This window comes from Pollicipes pollicipes, unplaced genomic scaffold, assembly GCF_011947565.3.
Source record: "Pollicipes pollicipes isolate AB1234 unplaced genomic scaffold, Ppol_2.1 Scaffold_4740;HRSCAF=5597_pilon_pilon_pilon, whole genome shotgun sequence".
In the NCBI taxonomy this organism is placed as follows: Eukaryota; Metazoa; Arthropoda; class Thecostraca; order Pollicipedomorpha; family Pollicipedidae; genus Pollicipes; species Pollicipes pollicipes.
Genome location: NW_023596545.1, coordinates 15,632,686 through 15,652,283, shown reverse-complemented (window position 1 = coordinate 15,652,283; position 19,598 = coordinate 15,632,686). Strand labels below are relative to the sequence as shown.

The 19,598-nt window shown below is 60.0% G+C and overlaps 1 protein-coding gene across 1 annotated transcript; it reads right to left on the bottom strand.

The window, feature by feature from the left end:
* Positions 1-4,901: 4,901 nt before the first annotated feature.
* On the bottom strand, positions 4,902-19,560 carry LOC119097973 (lethal(3)malignant brain tumor-like protein 1). Its single transcript, XM_037220909.1, has 15 exons — positions 19,404-19,560; positions 18,896-19,093; positions 18,143-18,280; positions 17,399-17,609; positions 16,615-16,862; positions 15,877-16,099; positions 14,592-14,656; positions 14,202-14,255; positions 13,853-13,991; positions 13,028-13,159; positions 12,245-12,411; positions 10,131-10,283; positions 5,913-6,103; positions 5,499-5,816; positions 4,902-5,402 (listed from the first exon to the last, which is right to left on the bottom strand). Exons 1-15 carry the CDS (start codon positions 19,467-19,469, stop codon positions 5,093-5,095), a joined length of 2,613 nt encoding a protein of 870 aa, XP_037076804.1. The 5' UTR covers positions 19,470-19,560; the 3' UTR covers positions 4,902-5,092.
* Positions 19,561-19,598: the final 38 nt, after the last annotated feature.

Here is a 19,598-nt window from a genome sequence, read left to right as displayed (position 1 = left end):
TTCTCTCTCTCATCTCTTAAGATAATTACACGCGCGTTTAGAATTTGACCGGGTGTGACCTTGACCTCTAATATCTCTTCTAAAGGTCCGGGTTTGTCTGAAGGTTACATTGCTTCCATAACCAGTCAATGACGTGATATATCAGCACTTATGTTCTCGCGCCGATTGACCAACAAAAAAAGTGCTCATTTCCAAGTACATATCGGTGAGAGCTGGTTGCCAGCATGCTACCGCGGAGACGTGATCGCGGCTAATAACATGGAAGGCTGAAAATTTGGGGTCATGCAAAACAAGCTTATCTGTACAAAACGCAGTGCCCTCCCCCGATGAGTACGAGAGATACTCCCCCCCCCCTCCGAGCGAAGCTGTCAAAATCAGATTCTTGGAGAAAGCCGTTAACTACCCGAGTATCTGCATGTGCGCGCCCAGTCCAGCATGTTGTTTTGTATTGTTCGAGTGTCGTCGAGTTCTCTTGCAGGGGCGCATCCAGCTCAGCTAAAAGTGTGTCCTCGCTGGTCACTCACCTTTCCTTCTAAAATCCCATCGAGGCAGGATAGATGTTCGGCTCAAATTTCCGAGCCACGATGTCACCAACGAGCTGTTGTGCCACCAGCTTGTTTGGTGCCGTGAATGTTGAGCTAACCAGCAATGTTCGAATTATTGGCATAGTTGCACGTCGCCGCTGTTTACCGGCATATTATCTTGCGAGGCGCAGCCCAGACGGTCCATGGCATCACCGTCTGGTAACGTCGCCGGCTGTTTAGCTGCTGCCGTTACAGTGTCTGGGTCTAATCTTGTCACGGACCAGGCTTGCGCCTCCCCCGCACCCACCGATGCAACGCGATACGGCGCTGGCTTACGTCACCACGCGCGGCGGCCGGCGTGCTGCCGGCCACAGGCCTGCTCGCAGTGTGAGCCCGGCGCGTCCAGTAACTCTGGAATTCTGCCAACTAGGGGAAGTGGTAGGGAAATGGAGGCGCCAACAGCTCTGAGAAATATGGCCAACGGAAGAAGCAAATTTATGCGTAATAAATGAGAAAATGTCTTACTTTGATCTTGCCCAAGGTAAGACACTTTCTGTCAAAGGGAACGGGCCTGCCTCACATTTCTAACTGTTTACTCAGACTGAGCAGAGCATCCTGCTCCAAGAAAAGAGAATCAGCAGCAATTTCTGAATACTGCATTATTGCCATTTCCTCGGTCATATTGTTATGAAACAAAGCACTGCCATCACGAAAGTTGCATTATCGCTCTTTCGGCACATATAACGCGCTAGTCATAGCATGGGGGCCAAAGCCAAAGGGCTCGACAGTGCAGGGGCGTAGTGAAAAAGCCCCTGGCAGAGAGACAAATGGCTGATGATCAGTTGGATATCCTACAACTTACTACGCATTTGATGAGTAATTTAAGTGATGTTTTGTTGGTCTTCTTTCCTTTCTAGTAGGCGTGAAGTTTACATGCAGCTGCGCGGTCGTAGCCTCACGAACTGTTCTTAATCGTTTTTCCTCCAAAGTTTGCAGTCACCGCACACAATAATCAACAGGGAGCTTAAATCAGCGAAATTCTGTGCATATTCTGTTCATTGCTTGAGTGGGTTTCTTGAGTTTTTTTCCCAAAGTGCTAGCCCACACTATGGGCAGTCGCTTGGGCCAAATTATTTCCCGGTATCAAACCAAACTCCAGCTGATCTTCACAGGAGCCATGGACACGTACCCCACCATGTCATATCCACTGCACACCCGGTGTTCTCGGTACGGAGCGCTCGGTCTTAGTTTCCATTCAGCACCGATCCCGACAAGCTCTTCGCATTCCATCCACGCATGTCGTGAATGCAGCCTTGTTCACTGCTGCTACCGTGCTCATCCGCTCTCCTGCCGGCCAGTAAGCTTAGATCTCACCAATCGGCGTCACTCCGCTTCAGCTGTGGGCCCCGGACCGCGCGCCCGGCTCAGGCACCCTCCCTCCTGCTCCGTCGGCGCTAACCCCCGTCCGCCCCAGCAGCTGACCGCCGCCTGCTTCCAGTTCCACCCGGTGACCCTGGACGGTGGCCTCGGAGCGCCAATCCAGGCCAGGGTTCTGCTGGACGAGGCACAACAGCTGGCGCTGGTGTCGGCCGGCTCCGGCCACGTTAGCCTGTACGACCTGAGGCAGGTGAGATGTGAGACCCGCCGCCCGCACAGCACGGGCTCGCGGCGTGACGTCAACATTGGCGCTGCGGTACAGCATCAGCAGACATGGGCGTCCGAGGGCCAACCAGACACCAGCACGCCTTCCTGGAAAGGCTCGATAATGAATGGAGCGACAGCACAGTACGGTTCGCGGGTGAAAAGCGCGCCACCAGTGCCGCATCTCCACGTATCGGGGTTTAGGAACCACCACCTCACACATGACAGGCTCGGTCACACGACTGTTGACGTCAAGGTAATGCAATTTTCTGCTGCTCACATTGAAGCGCAACACACATTGTAACTTTGCGAGGCCCACAAGTTACTCAATGTTAAGGTAGTTGTGTGCCTTTGGTGTCTACACCTGTCTTAAAAGAAATCAATTTGCGTCACTGTTCATAATTTTTTAATTCAAATGCTTCCATCAAAAATCGCATAGCACTTGATCTCTATTTACAGGAAACAAATTCATTTCAAAGCCCAAATTTCCAAATTATTATTGCTCATTTCGACTGAATTCATTTTTGGCTGTCTACAAAGCTCACATTTCAAAGAGAATCACAGCGTTTGCCTGAAGGGAGGCGTGGTTGGCCGGGCGCTGATTCAGCTTCGTGCATGCCACAGAGGGTGGCGGCCCATCTTAACGGTGACGACGGTGGCTGCACACTGGAGCCGCTCTCCGAGGCGTTCGTCGATGCTGAGGATCGCCTGGAGGCCATCAGACAACAGGCGTCCGCCCCGCGTCCGCGGACCCTCTTCACATGGACCGTAGATTCCGCAGAGCCTGAGGTAATATCAACCTATACCAACGGAGAACCGGGAGAAATCGCCTTGGATCTATAGGGTTCGCAAACATGAGAGCTCGCGGTGTATGGGACCCCTGTTTGCGCGTGACCAAGTTAACTATCATCTGGCGCACCATTTTGTGAAAATGTTGTGCCACACTACAACTGCTTGTCATATAAATGAGCAACGGATGCCACTGAAACGTGCACGTTGCAAGCAGAAATCCAGAATGGGTCGTGTTTTACAGCCTTGTTCGCTAGACATCGGCAATAATGCGGCAGTCTACATGGCTCTTAAGTCCCTTCAAAAGTACGAAACATAACGACTGAATGCGGCGGCTGGTTCGCATTAAGGAGCACGGCCCGCCTTAAGCGTCATCGCGCCTGAACGTGGCACCGACTCCTCCCCGCGTCACGCCTGTCAGACGAAGCGGCAGCTTGGCGAGCGGATGCTGCAGTTCTGCAACAGGAGGACCATCTCCTGGCTGTCCGAGGACGTCCCCTCCGCCCTTCACCGGCGACATCAGTCTGGCTGTGCTGCAACCAGCTGGCACGCAAGGCTACCATGGTCAGCGGTCGCCCTCGCTAGTCGCTCTTACCAGTCACTATCGCTATCCGCCCTCGCTAGTCGTTTTCGCCAGTCTCTATCGCTCTCGCTCGCTATTGGTCAGCTGGTCCCCAACATGAGCAGCGGGCGCCTGTTCGCCCCAGTGGGCTTCAAGCTGTAGGCGGTATCCTGTCCGTTTATGCGCGGTGTTTGCAGAATGTTCAGAGGAGTTCTTATTTTGCATTCACGTCGAGAATTATCCTAGGAGCATATTAAGCGTAGAATCGGCAGGTAGTCCTACACATCTAGGATGGGAGGAGGCCTTCATACTCATTTGGAGGCTGTGTCCGACAAAGCAGCTCCGGTTCTGTTTCTTTACTGTCAACGGTAGATAACCGCGAGCTCGTAAGAACACGTCAACAACGCATAGAATAGCAGTGCACATCTGCTTCACACACGGCCAATGAGCCTCGACCGGCGCCAGCGCGTCATGCTCGTATTGGAAGCGACGTGTGCGACAGACCCCAACCTGGGCCTGACCACGTCCGTGCGCTCCCGCAGCGAGGAAGCGGCGCGCTGCCGGCTGGACCGGCTACTCGCAGTCGTCCTGGAGCCATTTCGGTCAAGGCACCGGCTTTGGTCGGGCCATGGCCGTTCCCATGCGCACCGCCAGCCAAGTCAGTACGTATCCCAATGTCCACCCTGGCGCTCGCGCCGCACTGTCGACTAGATTCGCGCTCCGCTCTCAGCGACCGGCACCTTCCCTCGGCGGAAATTTGACTGCCGATGCAAGCACCACGGCTGTTGCACCAGCAGACAGGACCGGCCCCGTCAGCGACGAGTTTGTCTGGAAGGCAGTAAGCCTCGATAGGCCAAAGCACGGCGGAGGACCTGCACGCTGGAGCATTGTCTGTGATCACGTGATTAATTGGCTTCTTATCAGTGATTGCCCGCTTTTTCGCCGTTTGTCGCAATCTGGTGCAGGCTTGAGCTACCCGCCACGTGAGACGTCCACCACGTCGCGCCGCCGCCAACCGCCCGCCATCCTGACCATTCGCCCCTGTTCCGCAGGCGGGCGTCGCAGCGCCGCCGCCCTGACCGTTCGCCTCCGTCCCCCAGGCGGGCGTCCCAGCGCCGCCGCCCTGACCGTTCGCCTCCGTCCCCCAGGCGGGCGTCCAGCGCCGCCGCCCTGACCGTTCGCCTCCGTCCCCAGGCGGGCGTCCAGCGACGCCCTGACCGTTCGCAGTCCCCCAGGCGGGCGTCCCAGCGCCGCCGCCCTGACCGTTCGCCTCCGTCCCGCAGGCGGGCGTCGCAGCGCCGCCGCCCTGACCGTTCAACCCTGCCCCCCAGGCGGGCGTCGCAACGCCGCCGCCCTGACCGTTCGCCTCCGTCCCGCAGGCGGGCGTCATGGTGCCGGTGTCGGCCAGGCTTTCTCCGCGTCCGGCGACTGCGCTGGGTGCGTCGGAACCGGTGGCGGCGCCCGCGGCGGCTACGGCCCGCAGCAGACCACGGCCTTCGTGGCCGGCAGGCAGGCAGGCGGCGGCGCCTCAGCCGGTGCGCCCGGCCAGGGGAGAGCCATGGACCTCGGCAGCATGTTAAGGGGCCTGCCGGCGGGCGGAGCTGCCGCCACTGTGCCCCGCTGGCAGCCCGCCGGCGACGGCCGCGGCGGAGCCTGGGCGCCAGATGGTGCGGGAGGCCAGCCCGGAGTCGGTGTGGGACCTGGAGGCCAGCCTGGAGTCGGTGTGGGACCTGGAGGTCAGCCCGGAGTCGGTGTAGGACCTGGAGGCCAGCCTGGAGCCGGTGACTGGTTTGGGCCTGGAGGTCAGCCTGGAGTCGGTGTTGGACCTGGAGGTCAGCCTGGAGTCGGGGTAGGACCTGGAGGCCAGCCTGGGGTCGGTGTAGGACCTGGTGGCCAGCCTGGAGCCGGTGACTGGTTTGGGCCTGGAGGTCAGCCTGGAGTCGGTGTTGGACCTGGAGGTCAGCCTGGAGTCGGGGTAGGACCTGGAGGCCAGCCTGGAGTCGGTGTAGGACCTGGTGGCCAGCCTGGAGCCGGTGACTGGTTTGGACCTGGAGGTCAGCCTGGAGTCGGTGTTGGACCTGGAGGTCGGCCTGGCGTTGGTGTTGGACCTGGGGGCCAGCCTGGAGTCGGTGTAGGACCTGGAGGCCAGCCTGGAATTGGTGTTGGACCTGGAGGCCAGCCTGGAGTTGGTGTTGGACCCGGAGGCCAGCCTGGAGTCGGTGTAAGACCTGGAGGTCGTCCTGGAGTCGGTGTTGGACCTGTAGGCCAGCCTGGAGTCGGTGTTGGACCTGGCGGCCAGCCTGGAGTCGGTATAGGACCTGGAGGTCAGCCTGGGGCCGGTGGCTGGTTTGGACCTGGAGGCCAGCCTGGAGTCGGTGTTGGACCTGGAGGCCAGCCTGGAGTCGGTATAGGACCTGGAGGTCAGCCTGGGGCCGGTGGCTGGTTTGGACCTGGAGGCCAGCCTGGAGTCGGTGTTGGACCTGGAGGCCAGCCTGGAGTTGGTGTTGGACCTGGAGGCCAGCCTGGAGCAGGTGTAGTACCTGGAGTTCAGCCTGGAGCCGTTGGAAGACCTGGAGGTCGGCCTGGACTACTCTATGGAGGGCCTAGAGGTCAGCCTGGACCCTTTGGAGGACCCGGGGGTCCGCCTGGGCCTTATGGAGGACCTGGGGTTCAACCAGGAGTCGGCGTTCCGGGATTGGGAGCAGGCGGACAAAGGTGCCTGATAGTGGTCTGCTTTGCAGTACAGCTTTGATCTTTGCTGTGCCAGCGGCCGACGGATGCAACGGGACGGCCAATCAAGTCGCCACCGTGCCAGGCCGTATCTCTGAATGCCAAAATCGTGCTGCTTCACGACGTCGTTAAAAATGTTACCGTAACCGTTGAGATCTTGATAACTGTGCTCAGTAATGTAACGGTCGAGACACCATTGATGCTTGTGGGACGAAACATGCCTGACTGATATTTTTATGGACGATGACCACAATAAAATCTGGGTATGGAGACAAGATAGTAAAGGAACAGAACATCTCGGAGGCAAACGGATACATTGCCAAAGGTTTCAGTGGCATAGTGACAGATCCATGCCGTGTTGTCCATAGAGTAGAGACCGCGTGTAACAGCGCACCATGCAGCACGAAGAATAGTGTCACCATGCACACAAAACAAAACCAGCATTGTCAGTCCAAGCAGTCACTTAAGATCGATAGACACCGGTTCGATCCCCATCCAAGGCGTTGCATTTTCTCGACGCTTCGAGTGCAAATTTTCGCTACGGGCGGCCGCGCCCCCACCTTCAGCGGAGCTTCTCAAAACAATCAGCACTTTATAGGGTGATAAAACGTCACGAAATTATTCCGTCGTTGCAAACTCCTCGGTGGCGGTGGCAGTGTTCACGAGGCGAGGCATGTCGTTGAGAGCTCCTCGGTGCTTTGGCGGTGGCGGTGTACACGAGACGACGTGGGCTCAGCGCGGAGTGTCGTGATCTGAACTCTGCAAACCATCGGCCGGTACCAAACAGGCCTTTCGAAAAGACAAGTTAGGGCACACGAGCTAGTGGCACAAGTGCAGATCAGTTCGAAGAACCCGCTGACGGTAGTCTGTTGGTTGCCTGTGGGTTGCCATGACGGTAGTTTGTTGGTTGCCTGTGGGTTACCTGTGACGGTAGTCTGTTGGTTGCCTATGCGTTACCTGTGACGGCAGTCTGTTGGCTGCCTGTGGGTTACCTGTGACGGTAGTCTGTTGGTTGCCGGTGGATTACCTGTAACGGTACTCTGTTGGCTGCCTATGGTTTACCTGTGACGGTGGTCTGTTGGTTGCCTGTGTGGCCTTCCATGAGTTACGCTGCACATGACGCGCAAGGGCTTATTTGAAGCGCAACAAAACGGTAACAAGAGAGCAAAGGCGTGATAATAGGGGTGCCATGGCATGGCACCCCGTCCTTGGGTGTCACGACACCCCACTTTCCCAGGATACTGAGCATTAACTCTACGACGTCGACGCATCACAACAATCGATTCCAAATTGGTTTTAGGCAAGCTTGCTCTGGAGAGCGTAAAATTATGCTCAGGTACGCCCGCAAATTGTGCCAAAATCTTTAAAAAGCAAACCAAAATCTGAATGTCGAGAACCTCTGGGTTTCACCAATGACGGAATACGCTCGTGATTTAGCTAGCGTCGGAGCTCAATTAGGGGTAAAACAGCCCATCCATTTGGCGTAAACGTTATGACGTTACAGCGTAACCAGGGGGCGGGGGGGGGCGGTGGCAGGTTTGCTCAGCGTAACAAGACCGTAACCAGAGGAGTTGAAAAATGACAAAAATGCGCGACATGCTTTATGGACAGCTCCAAAGTACACTTGCCTCGCAAGACAATAGCCAGCACTCTGCGCTATCGGGGAAGCCTTCCTGACCTTCGGAGTGGTATTACAGACGGACATATGTCATACTTCCTGAGTGGTATTACTGACGGACATATATCATACCTCCTGAGTGGTATTACTGACGGACATATATCATACCTCCTGAGTGGTATTACTGACGCATATATCATACCTCCTGAGTGGTATTACTGACAGACATATATCATACCTCCTGAGCGGCATTACAGACGGACGTGTATCATACCTCCTGAGTGGTACTACTGACGGACACATGTCATAACTCCTGAGTGGTATTACTGACGGATATATATCATACCTCCTGATGGTTACTGAGACATATCATACATACTGATGGTTTAAAGAGCGGACGTGTATCATACCTCCTGAGTGGTACTACTGACGGACACATGTCATAACTCCTGAGTGGTATTACTGACGGATATATATCATACCTCCTGAGTGGCATCACAGACGGACGTGTATCATACCTCCTGAGTGGCATTACAGACGGACGTGTATCATACCTCCTGAGTGGTACTACTGACGGACATATGTCATAACTCCTGAGTGGTATTACTGACGGATATATATCATACCTCCTAAGTGGTATTACTGACAGACATATATCATACCTCCTGAGTGGCATTACAGATGGACGTGTATCATACCTCTTGAGTGGTAGTACTGACGGGCATATGTCATAACTCCTGAGTGGTATTACTGACGGACATATATCATACCTCCTGAGTGGTATTACTGACGCATATATCATACCTCCTGAGTGGTATTACTGACAGACATATATCATACCTCCTGAGTGGCATTACAGACGGACGTGTATCATACCTCCTGAGTGGTACTACTGACGGACACATGTCATAACTCCTGAGTGGTAGTACTGACGGGCATATGTCATAACTCCTGAGTGGTATTACTGACAGACATATATCATACCTCCTGAGTGGCATTACAGACGGACGTGTATCATACCTCCTGAGTGGGACTACTGACGGACACATGTCATAACTCCTGAGTGGTATTACTGACGGATATATATCATACCTCTTGAGTGGTATTGCTGACAGACATATATCATACCTCCTGAGTGGCATTACTGACAGACATATATCATACCTCCTGACTGTCATTACTGACGGACATACATCATACCTCCTGAGTGGTATTACTGACGGACATATATCATTCCATGCAGCGTCGTACCACGGTCGCCTGTCGTATCCCCCCTTGCTGTGGCACTGAACTCACTGGAAATCCTTCGTCTGCTGTCATTTCGAAATGGATGCAGGGACCACACCTCGGTGCGGACCACAGGCTATTCGCAAATAGCATTAATGAGGCAAATTTCGTCTTCGCGTTGTGAGTACCCAACCCTGAGGTAGACGCGTTCCCGCAACTCAGTGGTCGTGGGTTCGAGACACGAGCTCTCTCTGGTTGGCCCACGATAGCCGACGTGACGCGTCCCTGCGCGGCAGCGACCGTGTTGGCTTGTACCACGAAACTGTTGGAAAACTACGGCATCTTTGATTAAAAGCCACAGCTAGGCTTCGCGCTCACTACGCGATTCCGTTTTCCTTCCTTCCAAGTCTTGACGCTGAACTCCCGGCCAAAACATATGCCAGTTCAACGGACCATGCGTGATTCTCGTCACCACATTCCAGAGCACGACAGCCAATACATCAAACTCCGCAAGCCGCTATATAAAAAGACTTCGGTAGACACACACATCCAATGGTATGCACTGTAGGCGAGTTCGCATGCGACAAATGACGTTGAGACCGGGGAGCGGCCTGACACCTACCCCGCGCCGGACACCGCGGGTGTCCCCTCAACAGGCGGCGTCCGGCCGGCGTCCAGCAGCCGCCCATTCAACACGACGGCCCAGGCCGCCCACAGCGACACATGAAAGCTCTGGGTTGCCGGCCTCCGCGGCGGGTGGGAACCACCTCCCTCTTTGAGCCAACGTTCCGTTCTGGGCTCAGTGGCGGCCGCCGCCGCAGCGGGTGGGAACCACCTCCCTCTCTGAGCCAACGTTCCGTTCTAGGCCCAGTAGCGGCCGCCGCCGCAGCGGGTGGGAACCACCTCCCTCTCTGAGCCAACGTTGCGTTCTGAGCTCCGCAGCGGCCGTCGCCACTGCGGGTGGGAACCACCTCCCTCTCTGAGCTAACGTTCCGTTCCGAGCTCAGCAGCGGCCGCCGCGGCCGCCTCACAGCGTTGCGCCGTTGGCGTTAGCCTTCTGGCCGCGGTAGTTGAAGTGCTTGCGCATGCGTACGATGCAGCCGTGCAACTTGATGGCGGTGCCGAGACTGAGCTTGAGCAGCGAGCGCAGATCATCGCGGGTCAGCAGCAGCAGCGACTCGCCGTCAATTTCCTGGCATGCGGAGGACAGACGCGGGTCAGAGGCCACGGGTCACAAGCAAGACAGGGAATACAGCACCCGGATCATACAGCACCTCCGCAGGTCAGAGGTCACGGAGTCAGACACCACAAATCGCGGGCGGGAAGGAGCACACCGCACCCGGCCCATACAGTACGCCCGTGCTGGGTCCACGGCACACGAGGTACGCCTCCGCGATTGCATCCATTTCGAGACCGGCGAATCAGTGTTGGAATGGGGCGATTCTTCACACGAGTGTACGATCCTCGCGGTTCGTTGAAGAGCCGCCCCGTTTCCACCTCGTGTGGGGATACGGTCTTCACCCTCATGGATGTGCCCAGCCTCCGTCTGCAGACTCCCAGACGGCATCGACGGCGACCAGGTGCCATCCAGCCTCACCACTGGCACCGCTCAGTACCAGCAACAGGGCCGTTGCCCTCCAACCCCACCCCACCTTCCCCCACCGATGGGAAACTGCTCCCATTCCGGGGCACAAACGTTAACACCCAGAGCGGCTAAGGCGGGATGCGGCAAACACGGCAGCGAGCAACTGTTTAGATGACTTCAGCAATCCTCATGAAGACCTGGCGGAACTGGCGGGGCTGGCGGGGCTGGCGAGGCTGGCGGGGCTTGCGGGGCTGGTGGGATTGGCGGGGTTGGTGGGGCTGGCGGGGCTGGCGAGGCTGGCGGGACTGGCGAGGCTGGCGGGACTGGCGGGGCAGGCGAGGCTGGCGCGACTGGCGGGGCTGGCGAGGCTGGCAGGGCAGGCGGGACTGGCGGGGCTGGCGGGGGTGGCGGGCGTGGCGGGGCAGGCGGGGTTGGCGGGGCAGGCGGGGGCAGGCAGGCTGGCGGGACTGGCGAGGCTGGCGGGGCAGGCGGGGTTGGCGGGGCAGGCGGGGCAGGCGGGGCAGGCGGGGCTGGCGGGGCTGGCGGGGCAGGCGGGGCAGGCGGGGCAGGCGAGGTTGGCGAGGCTGGCGGGGCTGGCGGGGCTGGCGGGGCTGGCGGGTGTGGCGAGACTGCCGTGCCCGTGCCGCACAAATGCTGCTCCATGTTCCTTCCAGTCCAGTTCAAAACGACGGCGAATACCACAGCATGGCTATAGCCACAGCATGGCTATAAGGCCTCCCCATCATCGGCCAGCGGACAGTGCGCCATCAGGTCAACACCCAAGACAGCCGTGCCTGGCGACAATGTACCGGCTAGCTGCCTGATAAGCCGAGCGCGCGGCACGGGCCATGATGTCGACTTCAGGGCAGTTCTGAGCACACCCGGCTTGGCAGTCACACGCGAGAGAGGCGCCGCTTGAGCTGTTCGTGTCGCAGCTGGATGCTGGCGCCGAACGATCGCACATACACGTAACGTCCAGTGCCGTCGAACCAGGCCATTCCAACGCTCGGTTGCCATAGCAAAGCTTGTTTTCCGGCCGAATTCTGATATGCGATGTTATCAGCAGCTGCCCGCCAAGTCACAGCAAAGGGCATCTGGGCCTAACTGTCAAGAGGGCCGTCACTCTCGCTTTCGACCACCGACCGCCGACCGTCGACACTTACGCAACAGCTACCAGCAGGCCATTCGAGCTGAGCACGACTGGTGACACCGTGGCGGCTACGTTTGGGTAAGTGAACCCCATCATGCACACAAAACACGATAATTTCACGCACATAACTACTCCAGGTACGCCTTATACCATACGTAACATACACATTTTCATACAAATCACGGTAACGAAAAAACAGGCGCAGAAATGGCATGATGCCCTCCGCCCTGTCCCTCCCCCCACACCCGTGAAACTCTTTCGATAGCGCCCCCTACCCCTCGCCCACCTGAAGAGGAGCCGGTGAACGGCGCTTTCAACCCACCACGTGATCGCCCCAGTCCCCCCTCCCCCGCCCGTGTAACTCTGTCGACAGCGTGCCCATCTGAAGAGAAGCCGATGACCGGCGCGCACAACCCACCTCATCCACAAACGTCTGCAGTCGCCGCGCGTCGGCGGCCGGCGGCGCGAACTGCTCCAGGAACAGGCGCACCATGTTAGCGCCCCAAAGGTGGACGGCACGGTGCTCCGCCAGGAACCGGTCCACGCGGCGCAGCAGCGGGCAGCGCGGCCATGCGGCGCGCACATCTGCCGGCCGACCGGGCACGAGCAGGTCAGGTCAGGTCAGGTCAGACCGGCGGGCCGGCACGGTCCAGTCTCGACAGTCGTAGCACATGCCAGTCCCACGTGCCGCGGGTGGCCGCCGGCTCCGCCATGGTGATGGACTCGAGCGAGTGAACGGCGACGGGAGCTCCGCCACTCGGCTTCCAGTGACAACGTCAGGAGCCGGAAACCCACCCACGATCGGACGCTGGTCACGTGACGCACGTCACGAGCGCGCGCCGGGAAGAGCGTCATCGGCTGACAAGAATAGCTCAGAGCTTTCAGCGCCTTTATGGCGGCAATATTGAAGAACTGGGAGCCTGGGAACCTTCACAGTCGCCGTGAGCCAAGTATCTGTACGTAGGGACACGCGCCGCAGTCACATACAGCTGACAGGGAAGCCTGAGGTATGGGATTCAATCCCCGCGGTTCCCGCCCTTCCTGCCAGGGTGGGAGGCAGGCAACGCCATATAGCCTCAGCAGCGGAGTAAAGTATAAAGCCCCAAGCACCCATACAGCCGATACAGGAGACAGCGACTTGGCTTCGCTCCTGGTCATGGTCCACAACTCCCTCCACACGGCAAGCTATGACCGCACGAACCTTGGACGGGTCGGTCCTTGCTGTCGAAGACGGAGTTAGAGACTTCGCTGGCGATGCTGCTCAGGTCTCGGTGCAGGTGGACACTTCCCCTGCTGCTGGGCGGTCCGCTGTCGGGGCGCGGGCCTCTCCAGGCTGCCGAAGCCCAACCGACCGTCAGGCGCCTCACGCCGGGTACCGCCCGGCCCGACCGTCAGGCGCCTCACGCCGGGTACCGCCCGGCCCGACCGTCATGCGCCCCACACCGGGTACCGCCCGGCCCGACCGTCAGGCGCCTCACGCCGGGTACCGCCCGGCCCGACCGTCATACGCCCCACACCGGGTACCGCCCGGCCCGACCGTCATGCGCCTCACGCCGGGTACCGCCCGGCCCGACCGTCAGGCGCCTCACGCCGGGTACCGCCCGGCCCGACCGTAAGGCACCTCACGCCGAGTACCGCCCAGCCCGACCGTCATGCGCCTCACGCCGGGTACCGCCAGACCAACCACACCACCCGGCTGGTGCGGCTTCACTCAGACAAGCGTTAACGCGCTCCTGACAATACTGCCGTCGCCTGATCACGGGCAATTGGTGAGCGCTTGACAACATACCCTAATATCCCGCTCACCAGTGGCTGGGAGCCCTGCCTTTCGGATCAGGTCCCAACTCGACCAGTCTTTCAGTTAATCTGGCATTCAACAGGGCTCCACAGTCCCCATTCGATTCTCTAGCACGACGTTCTGAGCCACACTACACCCCTGCATCCCTCTGTTGAATCCCTCCCCTCGCACGCCCGACTCTTTTCGCCCAGCCGTTCCCCACCCCGGAGCCAACACACCACCACCGACCGCCGCGCCCCCGCCGTCCGCCTCCCCAGCCCGTGCAGTACCTGGTGAGGTCGGGTTCCTCGGGCAGTTCGGAGGTGAGCCGGTCAGCGGCCTGGTGACGCCGCTCGGCGTCCTCCACGTACGGACAGTCGGCAACGCACTCGTGGCGCCGGTAGCGCGGCCCAGCGGCGTGGCCGAGCCCCGTGCAGTGGGCGGTGCCGCAGCCGGCGGCGGCCCGCTGCACGGCCGTCACTGGCGGCGTCAGCGGGTGGCCGACGCGGTGGCACCAGCCGGGCGCGTACAGAGCGCCGCCGTCGGCCGGCACCCACTGGTCGCGGTCGGCGCCGCAGCCGTCCGGCCGGAGTCGCACCAGGCCGTGGCGCGTCACCTCCACCACGTGCATGACACGCACCAGCGCCGGGACCTGGCGGACGGAGGCGGGGGCTAGGTCAGGCGGCGACAGCGCGTGGGATCGCGGCCACGAAGTGCTCGGGTGCACAAAGCTGCTACTTGACTGCCCCCCCCCCCCCCCTCCGCGAGTCTATGACTGACCCACATCAGGACATAATACAGTCGGCGGAACGGCAGCTCGGCGAGGTAACAGCTGTGTAAAATGTCGGCACGCGTCTACCAACGAGCCGTGGACAGGCGCCACAGACTCCCGGCGTCGCGCCAGCGCAACACACACCCTCGAGTCGACAGCCTCCAGCCGCATGCCGGGCTGGAGCGGCGGCGCGGGCCGGGCGCGGAAGAGGCGCGCCGGCGCCGGCAGCGAGCGCGTCTCCACCAGGTGCGACTGCCAGCTGAACGGCCGCGCCTCGGGACCTGCCGACGGGCGTGACCCGGTCAGCACCACTGGACACAGCTGACCTGACACACCCGGCCTCGGTGCTCCACCGGCCCGGTCAGCGCCACCCGACACAGCTGACCTGACACACCGGCCTCGGCGCTCCACCGGCCCGGTCAGCGCCACCGGACACAGCTGACCTGACACACCCGGCCTCGGCGCTCCACCGGCCCGGTCAGCACCACCGGACACAGCTGACCTGACACACCCCGCCTCGGCGCTCCACCGGTCCGGTCAGCGCCATCCGACACGTTCGGGTCATGACAGGACACAGCTGACCTGACACACACCGGCCTCGGCGCTCCACCGGCCCGGTCAGCGCCACCCGACACAGCTGACCTGACACACCCCGCCTCGGCGCTCCACCGGCCCAGTCAGCACCACCCGACACAGCCCGGCCTCGGCGCTTCAACCGGCCCGGTCGCACACCGGGACACAGCTGACTGCACACCCCGCCTCGGCGCTCCACCGGTCCGAGTCAGCGCCATCGACACGTTAGGGTCATGAAAGGACACAGCTGACCTGACACACCCCGCCTCGGCGCTCCACCGGCCCGGTCAGCGCCACCCGACACAGCTGACCTGACACACCCCGCCTCGGCGCTCCACCGGCCCAGTCAGCACCACCCGACACAGCTGACCTGACACACCCCGCCTCGGCGCTCCACTGGCCCGGTCAGCGCCACCCGACACAGCTGACCTGACACACCCGGCCTCGGCGCTCCACTGGCCCAGTCAGCGCCATCCGAGACGCACGGGCCACGGCAGGACACAGCTAACCAGACACATCCCGGCCTCGACACTGTTCACGTACTGGCTGTCAGTACACAAGGCGCTAGTAAAAATTTCATCATGTTTTGCCGATATGACTTTGAGTCACAGCCCATGATACACATAGATTGATGTTCAGACCTCGATCTCACAAACAGAGATTTCACCTGGGCTTTTTGCCTCAGTCATTTCACCAAATTGCATTAAAGAACTTAACCGAGTCAACACGGGCCCACCCTGGTCGCCCGGCGCTCTAAGCCAGCTGCCAATGAATGCCATCAACAACAGCGCCGTTTCAGGCTGCAGTCCAGCACGGCTCCCACAGAGCCGTGCTGGCGTTGTCCGGCGCCCCCCCCCCCCCCCCCCCACCGCAGATGGCCACCTGGCGCAGAGGCCGCGCGCCGCCAGCACGGTCCGGCGGTACCCACCGTCGGCTGGCAGCACGGGCAGGCCGTGCTCCTCGCCCCAGGCCACCGGCCGCACGCGCGGCGAGTCTAACTCGGCCCAGAAGCCGGGCGGCGCCGCCGCGCCGTCGAACTCCACCAGGAATTGGAAGGCGCGCACCTGCGCCACGCGCGCCGGCCGCATGTGGCGCGGCTCTGACACGTCCGCCGCCTCCAGCCGGTGGCCCACGTGCAGGTCCGACGACACCTGGCGGGGAACGCCGAGACCAACTAGTGATGTTGCGGAGCGCCGGACACGTGGGTGATGGGCTGGGGGGGGGGGGGGGGGGGCGGGAAGGTAACCGCAGGCCGAGGATGACGCGAATATGAAGAAAACGGGTCGACAAACCACACGTCGAATTATTAAATCGAGCTGAGGTACAAGTGAATCCTATGTGCCGGCCATGCTTCACGCGTGCTTGAGGTCACAATGGCTTTATGGATGAGCAATGCAGCATTCTCGTGCACATTTGCATTTGCGGGGTTCGCATTCATTTAAAAAGTGGCCACAAAATAGGTATTTGTTAAGGGAGACAATAAATAGACGACACTTGAGGGGCTACATGCTCCCAACGTCGGCAACAGCCGCGAGCGAGGCGGCGCCAGAGGAGCTGCCGTCTGTATCGGCACCACCTCCCGCTCTCCCGCCCTTCCGCTGCCCCGCACACCGGAGCCACCCAGCGGCGGCGGCGGCGGCGGCGGGCTGACCCTCACGCCACGTACCCGCTTGAAGGGTGACTCGAGATCGTCGAGACCGGAGAAGCAGCGGTCGGGCGCAGCCTGGGCGCCCTGCTGGCGCAGGTACGCCGGCCAGCTGAAGGGGCCGACGTGGCCGCGCGGTGGCCGCACGCTGCAGGCGGGCGCCCAGTGCCGCTCCGTCCAGCCGCACGGGAACACCAGCCGAGACGACGCATCCGTCCAAAAGTCGAAGCGCACGCTGTACCCGTCAAAGTGCACCCGCAGCCGGCTCCCTGGCGGACATGGCGTCGTGACGTCAGAGGCGTGACGCCACGTGCGCCGATCGGGACGGGGTGGCGTCACGGAGAGCTTATCACCGCCGTGCAGGTGACGTTACAGAGTCGCTGTTGAAGCGCACCGGCGGGTGAGTGGGTTATCAGGCTTGTGTTGATTGATATTATAGTCTCTGTCCTGGAGACACCGCCACCTAATGACAATATCAGCCAGGCATGCAGGCAGAAGAATCTCAGGCACCCATGTCGGTGGCATTACACTTGTGTCAAAATTTCGCCACACGCGTCATCGTCAAATTCCAAAGCATGACAAGTACGGTAATTCATCCGCCTATGTGTCGTGGGCCGGTATCTCAGATGGTCGGCACTTGCTCAAGTGCAGCTGATGACAATCCCTCCCCGGCCAATTGGTCTTGCAGGGTCCGCCACAGACCCCGCCAGGGATCGACGACATGGCGCACCGCGGACCGGCTGCGCCAGCGGCTGGCCCTGCCACCGCCGGAGGGCCGCCGCACGAGGCGCAGGTCATCACTCACCGACCACCTCGGCCACCGTGCAGGCGCAGATGAGTTCCGGCCGCGCCGGGTCGACCGCCTCCAGCCGCTGGCCCGGCAGGAAGCGGGCCGCTTCTGGCAGCTCCGGCCCCAGCTCTGGCGCGGCGCGCGCCGCCGGCACGCTCCGGCTGAGCGCCCTCAGGTACCGGGACCAGGAGAAGCTGCCGCCGCCGTACACCAGCGGCGGGCTGTCCTGAGGGGCGGCGCGGGAGCTCGTCACAGAGGCGCCCACTGAGCCGGGTACTGGGAGACGGTACGACATCGCTGCACCGCTGCACCACACACACAGCGAGCGGCCAGCGACCAGCGGCCAGCGGCCAGCGGCCAGCGGCCAACGCCAGCAAGCCACTGACTGATGGTGATCCCAGCAAACTTGGTGGTGTGTTGATAAATGACACATCCGTGACAAGCATGTTGCCATTTTTAGCGAGAGACCGGAGGGAGAGTGAAGGGAATGGGAGGAAAGCTGGGGCGGAGGAGAGAGGTGGAAGGAGAGGCGAGGAGAGCAGAGGAGAGGAGAGAGGAGAGGGAGGCGGAGGGGAGATAGAAATACAGAAGATAGCAAGAAAAAAACGAAACGTGAACGTTGGTACAACTGTAACAATGCAATACCTGGGTATCTCGACTTACATCTACGGCGTGCGTGCGTGCGTGCGTGCGTGCGTGCGTGCGTGCGTGCGTGCGGTGTGTGTGTGTGCTTGTGTGTGTGTGTGTGAGCAAGCATACCTCATGGAGCTTTTTCCATGGTTTCACATCTTTTTCGTCTTCTTCCTCAACGTCTGCCAATTTCCTTTTCTTTTTATCGGCAAGCTCGGCTCTTTTTTTCTTTATTGCAGCGCGGCCCGCCGCAACGTCATGACAAACCTGGAAAAGAGGCCAGAGTCAGGCCAGAATGTTGGTAATGCAAACATAGTGAAACTAAAGGTTAGGGGAGAGGGGAAAAGGCCGCAAAGGGGAAAAAGCGCAGCCGGATATATGTTCCAAAGCACAATGGAGAGGCATTTCACATCGTTAGTTACGGGGTAACCAATCCATAGCTACTGGTTTTTAATGTTCAATCGATAGCTTTTACGCATCATAACTTCAAGGCACTTGTCCAAATAAGAGAAATCTCAATAGATCTAGTGTAGCTTGAGAAGAGGTTTAGGAGGCACGTTATGGGTGAATAGTCTACGTGATAACAGGTTCCGCGATCCTGTGTGAGGTGTACAGGACGCTTTAAACAGTCTGGGATAATTCGACAAAAACAAGGTGTGCTTAGTGGTCAATTTGGTTCACAAAACATGCATACACATCATCATGGACAAGCATGCATCATAACACCTTACACGCAAGCACCATACTGGAGCGTGCTTCAGCCATGAGGTGCTTTCAGGAATCTGCTTTGCTGCTATCGCTGCGACCGACACCTTGCTGCGCAGGTGGCCGTGCTTGTCCCCGCCCACCTGTGACCCGTGTGTGCCGCCTCGCTGGCCTCACCTTGCCACAGAAGGCGCCGTCGGCGTAGAAGTCGGCCGGCTCGCCGAAGCAGCCGCAGTTGGAGCAGCAGCAGAGAGCGCCGGGCTGACGACGGCCCGGGACGGCGGGGACGGCCCCCGGAGCCGCCTGGCCCGGCGCCAACCCGCCCTCGGCCTCCGTGTCCGCCACCTCCACCACACCGAGCTCGCTCAGGTACAGCTGCACAGCAGGGCGGCCGCCAGTTAGCCACACGTGAGGCGCATCGACAGTGCGGGTGCCTGAAACTCTCGGGTCAACGGAAGACGACCGCTCACGCCGGTCGGGAGCGCATCCTCGCGCCGTCTCCTCGGAGGTAGTAAAAATAAAATGCTGTTCGCAATTATACTACAATTATAAAAAGGTAACATCGGCCTGACCGCTTCTGGTTCCAAGGGTATAACACCACAGACACCACCACTCAAAGACCATGCTACCCAAGCTCTCCATAGCCAGCTGAAGCCCGGGGTCAATCCAAGGTCAGCTCTCGCACCTGCGTCTCATTCAAACCGGATGACTTGAGGCGGACGAGGTCAGCGAAGCCGGCCCGGTTCCACATGAGGCCGTCGTGCGTGCAGAGATCCTGCACCAGCTCCTCCAGCTGCGCAACGGTGGAGATCGTCTTCCTCTCGGGGCTGATGCTGGGCGAGCGCGCCGGCGCCGGTGCCGGTGCCGGTGCCGCCGGTGG